Source organism: Salvelinus alpinus, chromosome 4 (assembly GCF_045679555.1).
Source record: "Salvelinus alpinus chromosome 4, SLU_Salpinus.1, whole genome shotgun sequence".
Classification (NCBI taxonomy): Eukaryota; Metazoa; Chordata; class Actinopteri; order Salmoniformes; family Salmonidae; genus Salvelinus; species Salvelinus alpinus.
In genome coordinates this window covers 35,043,437-35,063,660 of record NC_092089.1, presented here as the reverse complement: position 1 = coordinate 35,063,660, position 20,224 = coordinate 35,043,437, and the positions used below count along the sequence as shown (strand labels likewise).

Sequence of the window (20,224 nt, the reverse complement as noted above, 5' to 3'; positions counted from 1 at the left end):
AGTAAGCTTCTCCAGTCCCATGGGAAACAGTGTCCAGCGGCCACATGTTCCATGAAAAACATGTAAGTCAACTTGTAAGTCGCTCTGGATAAAAGCGTCTGCTAAATGACTTAAATGTAAATGTAATGTAAATGTAAAAAGCTGCAGTTCCATGAAAAAGCTGCAGCATCTCCCTCAAAAAGTACTACACAAGATCTACACAAAACCTACTGGTTATACTACTTTATTGATACTGAGATGTGTAGTGATTTATGTAATGATAAATTGGGAAATTTTTACTACTGGTGAACCCTACATATTTCCTATTTAAATCACTACATATTTCTCCCTTAATGACTACTGTGTAACTAATGAGCTTTTGGGTATCTAATACTTAAAACCTACACATACAACAATTCCTACATGTTCACTACTGAATTACTACACAATGCCTACACATTACTGCTGTATGCCTACTCAATCCCTATTGATACTACTGCCAGTGCCATCTGTGTGTTTAGTGTTGTCACTACTGAATTGCTCCTGATCCTTTTTCCTTTCCTACATAAACCCTTTTGAATTACTATTAAAAACATTTACTACTGTTTGCTTATTCAAAATCACTATTGACATCTTGTTTAACTACTAGACTGGTGCACTTGTTGTTTCTAACTGTAGTTATATCATCAAACAAGAAATAATACGCTTATACAAACTTTATAGCACTTTGTATTAATAAAATGAAGTCCCTTTGAGGCCTTGTTTTCATGCAGCTTTGATAGAGCTATCTTCAGATCCTCTTTTTTTTTTTTTTTGCAGACACTTCTCCATCACGTAACATTTTTAGAAAATAAAGAAAAGCACAAAAAACAACCAATTATGTCATTATCAATAATCTGCTAACAGAGGTCACATAATACAACAGAAAAACATTTGATAAACAATGTTAATTTTATCATCAATGGCCTCCAGTCTTCTTACAGATGTAGGATCTTAATTTGAGCTAGTTTGCTACAGCAGGAAAATACATCTGCAATAACAGGAAATGTGAATTATTTGGATTATAGTTAATGGACATTTGTGTAGGGGTCGATACATTTTCGTAAGGGCAAATCAAGTCTGAAACTTCAAAGTGGAAATCGAAGCTGTATAAATCTCTTTAAGCCTCATGCACTACAAGTTTGCATTTCCTGTTGTCCAGGACAATTCTCAGCAACAAAAGAGTGATCAAATTAAGATCCTACATCTGTATGTCGAGGGCTTCCTTGGCAACAGGTTAAAAGAGGTAGGTAGAATGGGTAAGTAAACCAACGGGAACATACTGTACATTTGCATACAAACACACACACTTATTAGCTAGCATGACAAAAACAGAGGCTACATGGCTACATTTCAATAGGGCTAGCAAACATATATGCTAAACTCAATACATCTCTATGACAACGGCTAACGGCTAATACCATTTTGGCTAGCAATCTAAAAAGATATATAAACGGCTAAACAACGATATGAAAGTATTCATAAAACATAAAGGAAAGTTAAACTTACAAATGGTGCCTGCATAAGTGCTATCAAAGACAGGATGATGAAGGATGGAAGGTGATTACATTCGGGATTGTCAAAAAAAGTAGCTAGCTAACAACAACCAACAACTTCCTGTTTTGCCTTCTGTGGTTTCAAAAAGCCAGTGTAGTCTGGCTGTAGTGTTGTGATACTTATTTACTACCATCATCAAGTAGTCAAAACTCTGCCTGATTACTGTTGAAAAGACTGTTTAGTAAAGCTGTAATGTTTTTGCTAGTTATGAACTACCAACATAAAGTTGTAAAAATCTCTACCTGATTACAACACGACTGTTTTCCTACTGAACACTACAGAACTCTACCTCTGTATCTTGAGTAGTTGTAACGATCGTCCTGGAAAGAAGGTGACCAAAATGCAGCGTGGTAAGTGTTCATTGTAATTTAATAAAATAACCTGAATACTGAAACAACAAAACCAACAAAGAGAGTGAATGAAACGAAACAGTTCTGTCTGGTGCAACAACACAAAACAGAAAACTACCCACCACACACAGGTGGAAAAAGGCTACCTAAGTATGGTTCTCAATCAGAGACAACGATAGACAGCTGCCTCTGATTGAGAACCACACCCGGCCAAACACACAGAAAAGAAAACATAGAACACCAGACATAGAATGCCCACCCCAACTCACACCCTGACCAAACCAAAATAGAGACATAAAAAGGATCTCTAAGGTGAGGGCGTGACAGTAGTGCATAAATTACACATTCACTACACAATCCCTGCAAGTCTCTAAATAGTCACACATGTACAAATAGGTTTTGTGTAGTAATTCAGAAGTACTTTTTCATGAGGGCACTTCATGTTATGGTGAGGATATATTTAACTGTCAATCAGCCCAGAACAATAACAATGTGAAACACCGTACGTTGCTACACAGTAACAAAGAGGAAACATTATTTTGGGAAAAACGCTGTTTCCTCTTCACAATTACTGATCACGTGCTTTGTTCATATTTTCAACTGTCTCCATTTATGTGTCTTTATTAATAAAACCCATCTTGAATGGGTGAGGGGTAGTGAGAGTGGAAGTGGGCTGCCTGGCAACTGTACTTCACCTTTCAAATGGCACATTACTTCCTGTTTACGTTAATAACTCATAATATATCAATATTAATATAATATCAAGGCTGTTTGACCACAAAAATGTTTAGAATACATTGATATCCAATTTCGTGAGTGCATCTGTGCATCTCTGTGTGTGTGTAGTTGGGGGTTGGTGTTGGGTGTCTTTGCATGTGAACAGTGCTGAGAAGAGCAGAGTTTAGGGCCCATTATAGAAATATATAGAGGACTCATTGTGTGTATATAACCTGTTTTAACCTCTACTTCATCCCGAATCCGGGATCCTCCTCATCAAAAAAGCTGACTAGCATAGCCTAGCCTAACGGGACAGGGATATCATATAATATAATTTTACAGCAAATGAAAGATAAACATCTTGTGAATCCAGCCATCATTTCCGATTTTTAAAATGTTTTACAGCGAAAACACAATATGTATTTCTATTAGCTAACCACAATAGCCAAACACACAACTGCATATTTTCACCATGTTTCCACCGCATAGGTAGCTTTCACAAAACCGACAAAATAGAGATAAAATTAGTCACTAACCAAGAAACAACTTCATCAGATGACAGTCTTATAACATGTTATACAATACATTTATGTTTTGTTCGAAAATGTGCATATTTGAGGTATAAATCATAGTTTTACATTGCAGCCACCATCAAAAATAGCACCAAAGCAGCCAGAATAATTACATAGAGCAACGTGAAATACATAAATACTCATCATAAAACATTTATGAAAAATACATGGTGTACAGCAAATGAAAGATAAACATCTTGTGAATCCAGCCAATATTTCCGATTTTTTAAAGTGTTTTACAGCGAAAACACAATATAGAATTATATTAGCTTACCACAATAGCCAAACACACAAACGCATTTATTCACCGCAAAGGTAGCTTTCGCAAAAACCAGCAAAAGATATAAAATTTATCACTAACCTTTGGACAACTTCATCGGATGACAGTCTTATAACATCATGTTATACAATACATTTATGTTTTGTTCGAAAATGTGCATATTTGAGGTATAAATCATAGTTTTACACTGCAGCCACCATCAAAAATAGCACCAAAGCAGCCAGAATAATTACATAGAGCAACGTGAAATATATAAATACTCATCATAAAACATTTATGAAAAATACATGGTGTACAGCAAATGAAAGATAAACATCTTGTGAATCCAGCCAATATTTCCGATTTTTTTAAGTGTTTTACAGCGAAAACACAATATAGAATTATATTAGCTTACCACAATAGCCAAACACACAAACGCATTTATTCACCGCAAAGGTAGCTTTCGCAAAAACCAGCAAAATATATAAAATGAATCACTAACCTTTGGACAACTTCATCAGATGACAGTCTTATAACATCATGTTATACAATACATTTATGTTTTGTTCGAAAATGTGCATATTTATAGCTACAAATCCTGGTTATACATTGTGAATACGTAGCAACGATTCACCAGAATCTCCGGAGATATTTTGGACACTCACCTAATCTGACCAAAGAACTCATCATAAACTTTACATAAAAATACTTGTTGTATGGCAAATGAAAGATACACTGGTTCTTAATGCAACCACTGTGTTAGATTTAAAAAAATAACTTTACCACAACATACAGCTTGGGTTATTGTGAGACAGTGCTCACCAACACGGCGGAGAATAGACATCAACATATTACACAGAAATACGAAATAACATCATAAATGTTGTCTTACTTTTGCTGAGCTTCCATCAGAATGTTGTACAAGGAGTCCTATTTCCAGAATAAATCGTTGTTTGGTTTTAGAATGTCCATTTCTTCTGTCGAATTTGCGCCACAATGCTAGCCAAGGTTGCTAACATTCCCATCCTCTCTTGGCGCAAAGAACGGAAAACTCCAAAAGTCCCAATAAACGTTGAATAAACTGATAAAACTCGGTTGAAAAAACCTACTTTAAGATGTTATTATCATATGTATCAAATAAAATCAGAGCAGGAGATATTCGCCGTGTATACCGAACGCTTTTCAGAAGACAATGTCGAGGTCCCTCGCGCGCCGTCGAAGACAAAGAAAATACCGGACCTGTCACTCCAAAAGCTCTTGTTAGGCCTCAGATCAAGCTAGACACCCCATTCCACCTTCCACTGCCTGTTGACATCTAGTGGAAGGCGTATGAAGTGCATGCATATCGATAAATAAAAGTCAGTTGAATAGGCAGGCCCTGAAACAGAGCCTCGTTTTCAGATTTTTCACTTCCTGTATGGAAGTTTGCTGCAAAATGAGTTCTGTTTTACTCACAGATATAATTCAAACAGTTTTAGAAACTTGAGAGTGTTTTCTATCCAATAGTAATAATAATATGCATATTGTATGATCTAGAACAGAGTACGAGGCCGTTTCATTTGGGCACAATTTTTTCCAAAGTGAAAACAGCGCTCCCGTATTGACAAGAAGTTTTAACATCAACATTGCCATTGAGGGCTTCCACTATGAACTGGCCATGCTGTCACAGACGCTATAATGGCACAGATATAAAGATGAGATCTCTTAGTGTTCCACATGCAGCTTGTTCTATCGATAGCTCACCTCACATACTACAGCTGCACCGGACGCTGCAAAGGTGTGAAAAAAACACTGCAACTACACCATGTGCACAGACCAGACAAGAAGAACAGAGACCGACACTGAAACAAGCCAGATGTGTGTGTGTGTGTGTGTGTGTATGTGTGTGTGTGTGTGTGTGTGTGTGTGTGTGTGTGTGTGTGTGTGTGTGTGTGTGTGTGTGTGTGTGTGTGTGTGTGTGTGTGTGTGTGTGTGTGTGTGTGTGTGTGTGTGTGTGTGTGTGTGTGTGTGTGTGCGTGCGTGTGCGTGTGTGTGTGTGTGTGCGAGAGACAGGTGATGTGGTTTGATGGCTTCGGTGGGGATTACAACATGAAAGAAAGTAGTAGAAAAAGGATGTAAAGAGGGTTAGAAAGTAAGATAAGATTTTTTTAAATCAAATACGTTGAAATCAAGATAAAGAACATTTGGTTCATTCATAATGAAAACATTAGAGATCACAATGTCATAATACTAGTTCCGCATTTAAGATGCCATATGTCCGTGGCAGAGTTATTGCAAATTATATATCTCTTTTTTCATGGGCCTAATGGGAAAGACTTATTTTAACTGTCAAAATGTATGACCTTTTAATGTGGCATGAACACAACCAGTCATAATGTTTTAATCTAATTGTCAGAACAGCTACCTGCTCAAGTTTGTCTACTCCAAAATCATTCCAGCATCCAAACAGTGCACTGTGTGCACCTGCCATTTGATGAATGGAAAGACACAATTGTTACAAATTGCTAAAAAGTCACATTTGACAATTGTTATTAGGTTCACACTTTTGTTGCCTGAATTAAAAATTGGACAATGGTTAAATTAGCAGTAATTACTTAGATACCCCCCAAAGTTTGACTTTTGTTGCATTTAAGGGTGCTTATCTCTCATTCAGGGGGGTTTAGTCCCCCGTAATTCACACTCTGGGGTATGTGGAGTCTGTTCAGTGTGACTGTGGTTAATTGTGCCAACCTCAGCACAGGATCTTATCATCCTTCACCTTTGTGCAAGCCAACAATGTTAAACAATTTTTTTTCTCATCTCTCTTCTTTTTGTTATGGCGTCCAACAATGTGTTTGAAATAATAACACATTCGTTACAAACAACAGGAAAACAAGGCATGGAATATAATGAATACAAATTAATGCTCATTCACAAATAAATCTGATACAAATCTGTGATCAACATTGGGCCTGTAGAAGTATTACAAATGAATAAGTATTGCATATGAATGCCTTTGAGTCTCCTGGTTCCTCCCCATTTACTGAAAATAGCAGTTCTGTTTGACATCATGCTCACAACGTCGCCAGCCCATCATCTCTGTGGAAACTGATTGATTGACTGCATCAATACCATTCAAAGGCATGGTAAGTGTCCCGATATACACATATTCCAACTGCATATACAAAATACTCACTATCACATTGAATAACAACATTGATTTTGTACAGGTTTATTTTATTTGTCTATTGCTTTAAAAACATAAGTTGGGAGCATTAATGGTATTATAAGCAATTTTATATTACTTTTCATAATGCACATTGTTAATAACAATAGGCTTTCAATTAGTTAAATGCACTGAAAAAAAATTCTACATTTGAATCAGACCTAAGAGAAGCACCTTAACATTAAGTGTAGGTGTGAACAGTCTTTGAATGAGTCAAATTGAATCGTCTGAAAATACCGAAACCCATAAGTTATTGACATTTGACAACTCCGATAGGGCTTTAGGTGTCCCCACATCACATTTAGCATGTTTCACAGGTGCAGTGCAGGGTATATAATATGTGTGAAAAGAAAGACAGTACCCACACATTTTGTTAAGATGTTCAGATGTTCCACAATAACGCGCCAATATTTTGACTCACAGTTGCATTATTGGGGTGCATCTGAAAATATTGTGACTATATTCTCCTTCCTTCTCATAGTATGTTTTGGACATCTAACCCCTTTTAAACATTGTGTGAGCTACAGACTTCTGGGTTGTACCATTAGATTTGTTTAGAGATAGATACCAACCATTAACAAGGGTTGAGTGGCATTTGTGAGACAAGGGTGGACCCCTGGTCTTTTTACAAAAATGTATGTAAAAGCTATCTATGAAAAACTGAAACTCTCACAAACACACACATGTAACATGTTGCGCTCTATGACGCTCACAAGCTACACAAGAGTCGTTAAAACATAAGGGGTTTTTCTACATAGAAGATCATAGTGAATCCCAGGACATAGTGTCTATAATACTGTAATAAGCTAACATAGTTGCTGTCAAACTCCAACAGTTGTCACTGACTAGTTGGATATTCATTTCCCAGTGAGCAAACATTCCGTACTTATAGCATTCATTAAAATTCATTTTTCATGTTTTTTTTTTTGCTTTAGCAGAGTTTAAAAATGTGTTTGTGTAATTGTTTATGTCAAATAGTTTTGTGTTGTACTTACAGCCCTGGTTGTCCTGAAAATAAAATGTTAAAACATTTCATTGTGAGGCTAAATATAAGGACTGGACATGCAGATAAAAGCCGATTTTTGTTGGGGTCTCTGGACTGATAGGGTTAACTGAAGACGATGTTGGCGATGAAACTACAGAAAGCCATTCATATCCAATGGAAGAGAAGCAAAGTGGGCAGCTTTCCCAAACTTTGGTTCCGCCCTGTTCAGACTCCATCACCCATGCTCGCATCGCCCAACGGTCCCCTCGCCCACTTCACTTCCCTTCATTGAAAATGTATGGGGCTCCGGTTGTGTTATGTGGAAATGCACTATAATGGCTGTTGATACCTAGCACTACCTAGCCTGCTTGCTAGCACCAAAATCAGGGTGAAGCTAGTGTGGCTATGCAAATGATCATGTTATGTGTAAGTTCACTACAAGGAAATTAGATCAAGTGTTAACCAGTGATAGTGACACCTGCATAGCTGTTGTTTTGGTGGTGTTCAAATCAAGTAAAATTGTATTGGTCACATGCAGATGTTAATGCGAGTGTAGCGAAATGCTTGTTCTTGTAATTCCGACTATGCAGTAATATCTAACAAGTAATCTAACAAATTCACAACAACAACCTTATACACACAAATACACACAAATGTAAAGGGATGAATAAGTATGTACATATAAATATATGGATGAGCGATGGCCGTGCGGCATAGGCAAGATGCAGTAGATGGTGTAGAATACAGTATATACTGTACATATGAGATGAGTAATGTAGGATACGTAAACATTATTAAAGTGGCGTTATTTATAGTGACTAGTGATACATTTATTAAGTCTGTTTATTTAAGTGGCCAGAGATTTGAGTCTGTATGTTGGCAGCAGCCTCTCTATGTTAGTGATGGCTGTTTAACAGTCTGATGGCCTTGATATAGAAGCTGTTTTTCAGCCTCTCGCTCCCAGCTTTGATGCACCTGTACTGACCTCGCCTTCTGGATGATAGCGGGGTGAGCAGGCAGTGGCTCGGGTGGTTGTTGTCCTTGAGGATCTTTTTGGTCTTCCTGTGACATCGGGTGCTGTAGGTGTCCTGGAGGGCAGGTAGTTTGCCCCCGGTGATGTGTTGTGAAGGCCGCACTAACCTCTGGAGAGCCTTGTGGTTGAGGGCGGTGCAATTGCCGTACCAGGCGGTGATACAGCCCGACAGGATGCTCTCGATTGTGCATCTGTAAAAGTTTCTTCAGCCTCCTGAGGTTGAAGAGGCGCTGTTGCGGCTTCTTCACCACGCTGTCTGTGTGGGTGGACCATTTCAGTTTGTCCGTGACGTGTACGCCGAGGAACTTATCACCTTCTCCACTACTGTCCCGTCGATGTGGATGGCGGGGTGCTCCCTCTGCTGTTCTCACTTTGGCTCTTCTATAGTGATGGCGTCTTTTTGTAAGCACTAACTCCGCCATGGCCAAAGCATACGGAAATGTTTTTATTTATTTGGTGGGGGGTAGGGGGGGGGGGGGGCGGGTTGGTTAGATCTTATATGTTTTGTTCTATGAGATCATCTTCATCAGTTAACATCACTTTTGTGAATTCTGAAGAATTTATGTAATAAAAACAAACAAATAAAGACATTTTTTCCGAAAGGTCATGTTAACTGTTAGATATTATCTCATAGAACAAAAGGTATAAGATCTCTGTACCTTATTTTCGGCGTTTATCCCAAAACCCCATTCTTTCCCCATTAATTTCCCCCATAGGAATGGCTGAACGAACCAAAGGCAACTAATTTCTGTATCAGTCAGTAGACAGCGCCCCCTTGGGTGCACAATGGAGCCGTCTGTATGATCATTTGTCATAAATATATAATCATCTGAATTACAGTCCCAGTCATCTGAAAATATATTTGTCACACATATATCATACTAAAGCCACATAAATCCTACTGGTGAAACACTCCAGGAAAAACAATACTTTTGGCACTTTTTCTGACATTGCATTTTACTCACACACCGTGAAGCCTAAATCAAACTGAATGTAAAACTGAATTTGTTCTGTTTCCTTTACAGGAATCTTTCACGGCCAATGGTGAGAAATTTACAATTAACATATCTGTCATTGACCTCGAATATTATTTTGACAAGGAGTATAGTAACTACACCGATACCAGTGACACGTGCTGTTCTACTGGGGAGGTGTGCAGCTTGGAGGAGGGTATGAGATTTGATGCTGTGTTCCTGCCCGTGTTCTACTCCCTGACACTGGTTCTGGGGCTGCTGGGTAACGGGTTGGTCCTGTTGGTTCTGGTCCAGAGGAGGCGTGGCTGGAGCGTGACGGACACCTTCATCCTGCACCTCTGTGTGGCTGACATCCTGCTGCTCCTCACACTGCCCTTCTGGGCTGCTCAGGCCGCTGGGGAATGGAGCTTCGGGACCCCCCTCTGCAAGATCACTGGAGCCATATTCACAGTAAGGGGGGTGGAGGGGAGGGTCTGGTCTGGGAAGCAAGAGTATACGTATCTGTAATAACACATAAATAAACTGCAACAAAATTGTTATCAAGATACCCAATTACAGCAGTAGTCTTTGTCTGAACCTTGTAACAGTTGTATAACAGTCATGTTTCCCTCTGTCTCGGTGTCTCTGTCTCAGATCAACTTTTACTGTGGCATCTTCCTGCTGGCCTGCATCAGTCTGGACCGCTACCTGTCCGTGGTCCACGCGGTCCAGATGTACTCTCGCAGGAAGCCCTGGATGGTGCAGGCCAGCTGCCTGTCCGTGTGGCTCCTCTCCCTCCTCCTCTCCATCCCCGACTGGCACTTCCTGGAGTCTGTGAGGGACACCAGACGAGACAAACAGGAGTGTGTCCACAACTACCCGTCTCTCTCCCAGTCTGGGTTTGACTGGCGCCTGGCCTCCCGCCTGCTCTACCACACGGTGGGCTTCCTCCTTCCCTCTGCCGTGCTACTCTTCTGCTACTCCTGCATCCTGCTGCAGCTGCAGCGTGGCTCCCAGGGCCTCCAGAAGCAGAGGGCCATCCGGGTCATCCTGGTGTTGGTGCTGGTCTTCTTCCTCTGCTGGACGCCCTACAACATCACCCTCATGGTGGACACCCTCTACTCCAACAACACCTGCGAGAGCCATAAAGCCCTGGACATCTCCCTGACGGCCACCTCCTCTCTGGGCTACCTGCACTGCAGCCTCAACCCTGTGCTCTACGCCTTCGTGGGGGTGAAGTTCCGGCGCCACCTGCTGGACATGCTGAGGTCCCTGGGCTGCAAGCTGAAGAGTGGAGTCAGGCTGCAGACTGCCAGCCGGAGGAGCTCCATGTGGTCTGAGTCTGGAGACACCTCCCACACCTCTGCCATCTATTAAGGACTTATCTCTCTATCCCAAGGTCTCCCAAACTATGTCCTAAGGACCTCAAATGGTGCATGTTTTGTTTTTTACCCTAGCACTACACATCTGATACAAATAATTGGCTAATCGTCAAGCTTTGATAATGTGAATCAGCTGTGTAGTGTTAGGGCAAAAACCAAAACGTGCACGCCTTGGTGTCCCGAGGACCGAGTTTAGGAAACACTGCTCTATCCTGTTGCTCTTGAGTTGTCGTTGACTCAATAATTGGATTATCAATGTGACCTTTAGCCTACTCCAACCTCCCCTCCAGTAGATTTGGGCTGGAGGAAAGGTTGTTAGATCCGCCGTGTTTCACCATCAGCTTTTCCCAATAGAGCATGCTCAGAAAACTAATTATTTTGTAGAATTATTGCCTATTAAATAAACTCTTTGTAAATAATGGAGCCTATAATGAAGTTACACATAAGTAAATCAGATGTACATACTAAAAAATAATAACGTGATTACAAAATTATATTTCCACTATAAAAAAAAAGATATCATTTTTTTTTAGAGTATGAACAATATCTTATGGGTTTTAAGCTTGTCATTTATCATTTTACTTACCTGCTTTATGTTTTGTTAAATGACAACTGGCATATGTGCTCTGTTATAGTTAATGCACTTGTTATTACTGACACATGCAATGATTTGATGTATATTTTTTTCATAACAAAAATGCACAGTATCCTATGACAGGTTAAAATTTCAAGGAACCATAGTGAAATACTGAATAAAGTTGAATTCTTTATACTATCGTTCAGAATCTCTGTCTTTTAATGGTTGGTTAAAAAATGTCTGTACATCAAAAACGAAACCCCCTAGAGGAAGCCACTAAGATCAGCAGAGATTTAGCCACACCACCAACAAGGGCCTGTTCAGGATGATTCAACATCACAGAACAATCATAGACATGTATGATTGTCTGGCATGTAGAATGGGGAATTGTGTCAGCTCTATACATTACATTTCTATCTGTAAACATTCTGAACATTCCACCTCACTAAACACAACATGGTAGGCCTGCTGGTAGTCTAGCGGTTAAGAGTGTTGCACCAGTAACCGGAAGGTCTCTGGTTTGAATCTCTGTGGAGATTAGGTAAAAAACAAATTGCTCTGGAAAAGAGTGTCTGCAAAAAGATAACATAATTACCCAAATTCTCTGTGATTTCAGCTGAAAAATACATACTTTTACTGTGGCAGGAAGCCAAGTAAAGCTTACCAACATGGGGTGACAAAGCTTGGCACACAAAAAATTAAATATAACACAGGAGTGAAGAGCGATATGAGAAGTCACCACCCAAGATGACGAAGAGACAGTCTGCCTCTCTTCCTGTCCCTTCTCTGCTTTACTACAGCATCTGTGCACCTAAATGTTTATTCTAGAAGGACATGCAGTAGCAACAAAAACTTTCACTTGTTCCATTCAAGAGCTTCATAAGCACTTCAGCCTTTAGTTAGCTTTACTTAATCATCAACAATGTTGAGTGACAGGACTTAAATGGACAGCATCATTCAGTCCAACTGAACAGCTTGCCTCTACCACCTTTTAGCAAGAAGAGAAAAGTATCATCTACTTTAGCTGATACAGGAAGAGAAACAGGAAGCAGGTCATATCTTGAGTTTGGTGTGTTGCTTCTACTGCCACATGATTCCTCTGTCCTCCATATCTCATAGAAAACAAGAGGTGAAATATCACACAGTGAAACAAAACCAAAACATGTATAAACATGAGCGAAAACAGGAAGGAGGAAAAGTGGTTAAAATTGTGTTTTGTGCTAAAGAATTGGAAACCAGACATTCAGCTTAACCAAAATACAAATAGGGTCAAGATCTGTCATGAATATTCCAGGTCAGTTCTTCTGTTCCATTCCATGTCAAATTTGTTCTGAATCACATATACAGTATATACAGTACCAGTCCTAAGTTTGTACACACCTACTCAATCAAGGGTTTTTCTATATTTTTACTATTTTCTACATTGTATAATAATAATTGTGAAGACATCAAAACTATGACATTTTGATTTGTTTAACACTTTTTTGCTTACTACATGATTCCATATGTGTTATTTCATAGTTTTGATGTATTCACTATTATTCTACAATGTAGACAATTATAAAACATTTAGAAAAACCCTTGAATGAGTAGGTGTGTCCAAACTTGACAGTTACAGGATATTTTTTTTTACAACTCATTTACATGACATAATCTGCTCAAAAATAGCCCATTGTATTTAAAAGACATGTATTGACTTGTATGTCAATGTTTAGCATTGAAAACAAAGGATTAGTGAGTCACACACCGTGCAACCCTAAAATCATCTCTCTTTCTCTATATCTCTCCCCACCCTCTCTCTCCACCTCCTTCTTTTCTGTTTCTTCTTATCTTGCCTTCTCCCACAGTGTGACCTGGTTGACAATGCCCACTACAGTCCTCTCTTAGTAAAATAAACAGTGGAGTATTCAGACGGATATCGATTAACCATGGCTGTGTGTCATCAGGCCTGCCAAAGGCCTAAACAGCCTGTTGCAACAAATAAATTAACTCAAGCCTGGGACGTCTGGGACGGAGTGGGAAACCCTGTCTCATGCTGCTGTCAGACACGTTAAAACCAGCCAGTAGAAAGGGTAAAACAACATTGGGCTTCCCCAGAGTGGGTCAATTTACAGGATATTGTGACACCGACTTGAGGAAATCAAAAGTGAAACAATTGTTGTAAAAAGGGAAACATACTCTTATTCATTAATTATATACAGTAATGGAAAAATAAAATAACAGTATATAATTGAAAAAAATAACATTATAGTTACACAATAGAACAGTAACATACACAAGTCTTACTAAAACTTCAATATTCTGTGAGAAAAGTTGGGGATTTCTTCATACAGATAATTATGAATGAATCGTGAATAATATTGAGTGAGAAAGTTACAGATATATAAATATCATACTCTATCATATTTTCATCGAAAATCCTATGCTCCCCTGTTATTGGTAATGGCGAGAGGTTAGCATGCCTTGGGGGCATGATCTTTGTGCATCTGTAACTTTCTTACTCATCACAAATCACGATTGATTCAGGATTATCCGTAATCATGGTAGCCACTTTAATATAGAAGAAAACACATTCTATACTTATTTATAATAAAAGTGACTCCAAAATGAAACAATACAATATTTATCATTAATTTCTATTCGGCACAACATAATCTGAAACACATCAAAAACAAACTGCAAACGCATCCAACAAGTTTGTAGAGTCACATGCTTGATGTAGTCATTGCGTGCTAGAATTATGGGACCAAATACTAAACTTTTGACTAAATTTAACACACTAAAGTGAATTTGTCCAAATACTTATGACACCTTCTAGGACTAGATACATAAAGTGCATTCATTTCTAAACAGTAAAACAGATACTTATGAAAACACCCTCAAATAAAAGGTGACATGCTGTACTGTCTAATATTGTCACGTCCTGACCTTAGTATTCTTTGTTTTCTTTATTATTTTTGGTTAGGTCAGGGTGTGACAAGGGTGATATATGTTTTTTGTCCTGTCTTTGTCCTGTCTATGGTTAGTTGCCTGTGTCAGCACTATTATTATATAGCTTCACGTTCATTTTGTTGTTTTTGTATAGTTCGTTCAGTGTTATTTCTTTATTAAAGAAGATGTACTCAAATCACGCTGCGCTTTGGTCTCATCACTATAACGAACGTGACAAATATAAAACATTTGATTTCAAATCCAAAATGCTGGAGTATAGAGCCACATAAAAAGTTTTAGCTTCACTTTCCAAATAAATATGTAGGGGAGTGTAACAATCTAAATGTATGATGTATGTGTCTGCTGAGAACGTTGTTTACTCTAAAATCCATTACATTCAGTGAAGTGCTCTGTAATAATAATAATACAATAGATATAGGTTTGAATAATTAATGCATGAATCTTTCCAACAGATTCTCCAGAGCCGGACGGCATCGATAGGTAAAACAAAACGTGAAGATCAGACAACCCACTGACTTTATACAAATATACATTTAGTCTGAGCGTTTTCCATTAAAGTGCAATTCAAAGAAAGCAGTCCTCATAAGGGACTTTCTACTATGCATGTCTTTCTCTCATGACCCAGGTCACAGTCATCCACCAATCCCCAGACCCATGACCCATACAACTTCCCCTCAAGGCAGGAAGAAATACTATATTAGTCATTAGGATCCTCTTCCTACCCATCAGCTCTGGGTGGACTGTACCTGTCCCATGGTTGTCATTGGGTTCAACGTCCCCATCTCCTCTGCTTGGTCAGGTGAGTCTTCAACCACACCTGAATCCCATAGTGAGAGTTTCGGATCGTTCTGCACCACCTCAACACACCTCACCATATCCAGCACGTGTCGCCGGAAGTTTCTACACAGGCCGAGATGGAGCACTGGGTTGAGGCAAGCGTGCAGGCAGGCTAGAGCGAACGTAACCACCAGAGTGTTCTCCAGAGCTGTCCTCCTGTTCTCACAGGACCCAGAAACAGGCACCCCAGGCCTCCCCTGAAAGGTGTCCACCATTAGGGTGATGTTGTAGGGCGTCCAGCAGAGGAAGAAGACCAGCACCAACACCAGGATGACCCGGATGGCCCTCTGCTTCTGGAGGCCCTGGGAGCCACGCTGCAGCTGCAGCAGGATGCAGGAGTAGCAGAAGAGCAGCACGGCAGAGGGGAGGAGGAAGCCCACCGTGTGGTAGAGCAGGCGGGAGGCCAGACGCCAGTCAAACCCAGACTGGGAGAGAGACGGGTAGTTGTGGACACACTCCTGTTTGTCTCGTCTGGTGTCCCTCACGGACTCCAGGAAGTGCCAGTCGGGGATGGAGAGGAGGATGGAGAGGAGCCACACGGACAGGCAGCTGGCCTGCACCATCCAGGGCTTTCTGCGAGAGTACATCTGGACTGCATGGACCACGGACAGGTAGCGGTCCAGACTGATGCAGGCCAGCAGGAAGATGCTACAGTAAAAGTTGATCTGAGGAGAGAGAGATATATATATATAGAGAGAGAACAGAGAGATATACACTTGAGAAAGTTCTTAGCTGGAATGAACATTAAGATGAAACAGCTGTGTTCCTCCTCTGTACTTCCTCTTTTCCCAGAAATGTTGACAGTTTATTTTTGTACTCATTAAGAGTACATTAACCCTGATCTGGATTGAAGGATGTATTGAAAGTGTATCCGATGACTTAGCAGAATAATAGGATGTAAAATCTCTTCGTCCCCTTCTTATCCTACACTACCCAGCCCTCGGATTTCACAGGACTAGAACCCCCCATCATATACCACACTACTCCACACTAGTCCAAATCCTTTACCCCCTCTCCCCATCCCCATCCCCAACCCCCAGTTCATGTGTTCATACAGATATATACACTTGCTAGACCAGTTGCCCCCCACCCCCCACAAGTCCTTACTGTGAACATGGCTCCAGTGATCTTGCAGAGGGGGATCCCGAAGCTCCATTCCCCAGTGGCCTGAACAGCCCAGAGGGGCAGCGTGACCAGCAGCAGGGTGTCGGCCAAGACCAGGTGCAGGATGAAGGTGTCCGTCACGCTCCAGCTCCTCCTCCTTTGGACCAGAACCACCAGGACCAGCACGTTACCCACTAGCCCCAGGACCAGCGTCAGGGAGTAGAGCATCGGGAGGAACACCGTGCCAAAACACACCGCAACGCCATCTTCAGGGGAGCATTCCTCTTTATAAACATAGTCCTCATCGTAGTTATAGGTGCTATTCTCTAGAAATATCCCACCCAGGTCCAAATCCATGTCTGTCTGTAGAGAAGTCGAGAATCAGTTTATCGTTTGGGTAATACAGACCAATCTATTGGGTTTCAGACAAAAACAATGCGAGCAGAATGTGTGTTGGCGAGGACAACAATTTCCTCTTTCACCAAGTTATACCTAGAGAGATCTGTCTTTAGTCTCCGGTCCTCTGCTCTAACACTTACAAGTTGTGTGAGAAAGAGAGGTATCCCCTGAAGTGTCTCATCTGACAATGGCCAGATCATATTATACTCACGCTGCTCACATGATTCCGATGTCACCAGATGAGGCAACACCACACACAGCATAGTAACAGTGGAAAGTACAGTTCCCCTTACAGGGGCTGTCCACTGCACTGCAGACCATCTGACTGGTGCCGTTGACACACTATGGGAGTTTGTTTCGTTGTGCTCGAACCACACTCTCTAACCTCTCTGTAGGTATTCTATACTTATCAGATTTTCTGTTAAACCAGAAAGACTGGTGGGAGATGGCAAGAGAGAGGGGGAGACAGAGAGAAAGCAAAAGAGAGACAGAGAGAGAGAAGACTTGTCCTGGGAAATTTGGACGCACAGACATATGCACAAGCACACACACACACACACACACACACACACACACACACACACACACACCACACACCACACACCACACACACACACACACACACACACACACACACACACACACAGGAATTCAAATAGCATGAAAGACATAAGCGGAGTAAAGAGAACTTGTGTAGGACAAAGACCACAGACGAGTAGAAAAGAGAAAACACATAGACAGTAAAAGGGGTTTGAAATGAGAAATGTACTTACCACATAAGCCGTGTTCTATAGTTAAATAAAGGTTCAATTTAAAACAAAAATAGCCGATCATTCTGTAGTCCCAGTAGTATTGCAGAGACTGGAGACAAACACTGCTCTGTTTGCTTACACTATAAGTAGAGAACAGACAGTTTGTTTGAATGGCTGCATTCCCTGAGCAGGAAAGAGAGAGAACAAAACAAAAGTGAAGGAGGTCAAGGGGATGAGGCAGGACTTTTAGAAGAGAGGAGGTATAGTCATTTCAGTCCTCTACTCTCACGGTAAGCAGAGTTGTACAGTACACATGTCACACAACCAGAGAACCAGCGCCAATATTTTTGGAGCTTTACAGAAGAGAGTATACCTCAGCTGCCGGTTGTCCATCAATAACACGTACTTGGCAGGGCTTACGCTCACAAAAGCAGTGCTCTGCGCAGTGTGAACACGGTCGCGAGCCGTTGAGAGTGGATTTGTCAGAATGTATTGTGTCGATGTTGCAGCCTGGTCTCATAGACAAGACTTAACATAGTAAACGTAAATCCGGAATCAGGACACTTAAATTAGTATCATATGTTATGTTTGGGATGGTTACATAAGACAGATGGTTACTTTAAGGCAGTCCTTCTCAAATAGTGGGGCGCACCCCCCTGGAGGGGCTCGGAGCGATGCCAGAGGATCTGTGCGTGTGATCCCGGGGAACATGCTTTTTTTTGCCGCAAAGAGTAGTTTTTTTTTGCACCGAACAAAAGCACACAGCACAGAGCAGGATATATGAAGTGCAGATAACAAACCCTTAAGAGACACCATGGAAAAATATTTAACAGGGATGAAAAGAAAGGCGGAGAGAGACGGAGATAATGAGACAAACGTAAGTCTCCCGAAAGCTAAGACGAGGAAATAGGACGACGCGTATGTAGCGCTTGGCTTCACTGTGACTACGGTGGGAGACGAGGAAAGACCGGTATGTTTACTGTGTCTAAAAATGTTGGCAGCGGACAGCATGAAGCCAAATAAATTAAGGCGTCACTTAAAGACATTACACCCCAATCACGCTGATAAGCCGCTTGAGTTTTTTCAGCGAAAACGTGCCGAATATTGCCAACAATCGTCCCGCTTTGTGAATGCTACTTCAGTAAACCAGCGATTACTGCTGGCATCATATGAGGTGGCGTACCAAATTGCTCAGTGCAAAAAACCCCACTCCATAGCAAAGGAGCTGATACTGCCTGCAGCATTAGACATGGTCTCTGTCATGCTGGATGACGCAAGTGCTGCAAAAATAAAAACTATGACTTCCTCATTTTGATTTAAAAAAAATCAGCACAAATTGTTTTATTCATTTTTGTTTTATAGGTCAGTGTTTCATATATTGTGCTCCTGAGTTAATGTTGCTGATCAATTTGAATGTATTATTATTCATTGATTATATTTTATTTTATTTTTCAGTATGAAATGGTCAAAAAATGTTTACAGTTTGAATAAGGCTTGAATTATTTTTTACATTTCAGGCAAATTGATGCACTTTAAGTCTTTTCTGTTACAGACTAAAAAACAATGTTAATAAAGTTATTCTTTGTTGTAAGTTGATCTGTATTTCTTTCTTTTTTCTTTTTTTGTTTTCTTTAATGTTAATAAGGATACAATGTTATGCAGAGGTGTAATTATAACAATTTTATAGACAAATGATACTATTTACAGTCGCGGCGGAGAGTTGGGGGGCGCGAAATGTTTACTTCTTCCTAGGGGGGGCGTAACAGAAAATAATTAAGAAGCACTGCTTTAAGGAAACAACGAAAGTATGGTGGTTGGTCGGGGTTGGTGTATAACGTGAACGTCTAGCAACCCAAAGGTTGTGAATTCAAATCTCATCATGGATGAAATGTAGCATTTTAGTTAATTAGCAACTTTTCAACTACATACTACTTTTAAACTACTTTGCAACTACTTAGAATGTTAGCTAACGCTTCCCCTAACCTTAACCCTTTAATCTAACTCCTAAACTTAACCCTAACCTCAAGCTTAGCTAAGAAAGGGCAAGCTAGCTAACATTAGCCACCTAGCTAGAATTCGTAACACATCATACATTTAGAAAATTCATAATATATTTTACATTTTGCAAATTCGTAAAGTAAACATTTTGCAGATTCGTAACATATTTTACGTTTTGCAAATTCATAACAATATAGGAATTTTAATTCGTAACATATCTTACGAAAAGGGCGATGGACATCCACATATTAATACATACCATACTAAACGTAACATATCATAATAAATTGAGCGTCCCAGATTTAAATACAAAGTAATACGAAATGCTCTAAGACCAGGTTGGGCCATAGGATATGTACTGTATGTATGCATAACCATGTTTCTTTTAGTAAGCTAATCTTGTGTCTTCAGATCAGTGAAGGAGGAGAGGAGATGAGAGCAGGAGGTGTTCTTAGTCTAAACTATTGAGATGGACATGCACCACTAATTTAATATGACTGAAGCACTATTCTGGCAGGCACAGTGTAGCACAACTACTGCTGGTGAAGTCTAGAATATGCATGCAAACTAGAAG

At 40.3% G+C, this 20,224-nt stretch overlaps 2 protein-coding genes across 3 annotated transcripts; one reads left to right on the top strand and one right to left on the bottom strand.

The window, feature by feature from the left end:
• Positions 1-6,299: 6,299 nt before the first annotated feature.
• LOC139573399 (C-X-C chemokine receptor type 3-like) lies at positions 6,300-11,808 on the top strand. Of its 2 annotated transcripts, XM_071396790.1 has the most exons (4): positions 6,302-6,598; positions 9,722-9,740; positions 9,965-10,120; positions 10,304-11,808. In XM_071396790.1, the coding sequence occupies exons 2-4, from the start codon at positions 9,738-9,740 to the stop codon at positions 11,024-11,026; spliced, it is 882 nt and encodes a 293-aa protein (XP_071252891.1). In that variant the 5' UTR covers positions 6,302-6,598; positions 9,722-9,737; the 3' UTR covers positions 11,027-11,808. The 2 variants fall into 2 exon arrangements, with proteins under 2 accessions (XP_071252890.1, XP_071252891.1); XM_071396789.1 differs by having other exon boundaries at positions 6,300-6,598; positions 9,722-10,120.
• A 2,004-nt stretch (positions 11,809-13,812) lies between these two features.
• LOC139573397 (C-X-C chemokine receptor type 3-like) lies at positions 13,813-18,796 on the bottom strand. The gene is made up of 3 exons (XM_071396787.1): positions 17,674-18,796; positions 16,505-16,864; positions 13,813-16,062 (listed from the first exon to the last, which is right to left on the bottom strand). Exons 2-3 carry the CDS (start codon positions 16,856-16,858, stop codon positions 15,286-15,288), a joined length of 1,131 nt encoding a protein of 376 aa, XP_071252888.1. The 5' UTR covers positions 16,859-16,864; positions 17,674-18,796; the 3' UTR covers positions 13,813-15,285.
• Between the last annotated feature and the right edge of the window lie 1,428 nt (positions 18,797-20,224).

What these genes read in the sequence shown, in the direction of transcription:
- LOC139573399 (XM_071396789.1), top strand. An exon ending in TCACTGGAGCCATATTCACA is followed by an intron (nt 10,121 to 10,303) that starts GTAAGGGGGGTG and finishes TCTCTGTCTCAG; the next exon opens with ATCAACTTTTACTGTGGCAT.
- LOC139573397 (XM_071396787.1), bottom strand. Translation starts at nt 16,858, where the DNA reads ATGGATTTGGACCTGGGTGGGATATTTCTAGAGAATAGCACCTATAAC. An exon ending in TCACTGGAGCCATGTTCACA is followed by an intron (nt 16,063 to 16,504) that starts GTAAGGACTTGT and finishes CTCTCTCCTCAG; the next exon opens with ATCAACTTTTACTGTAGCAT.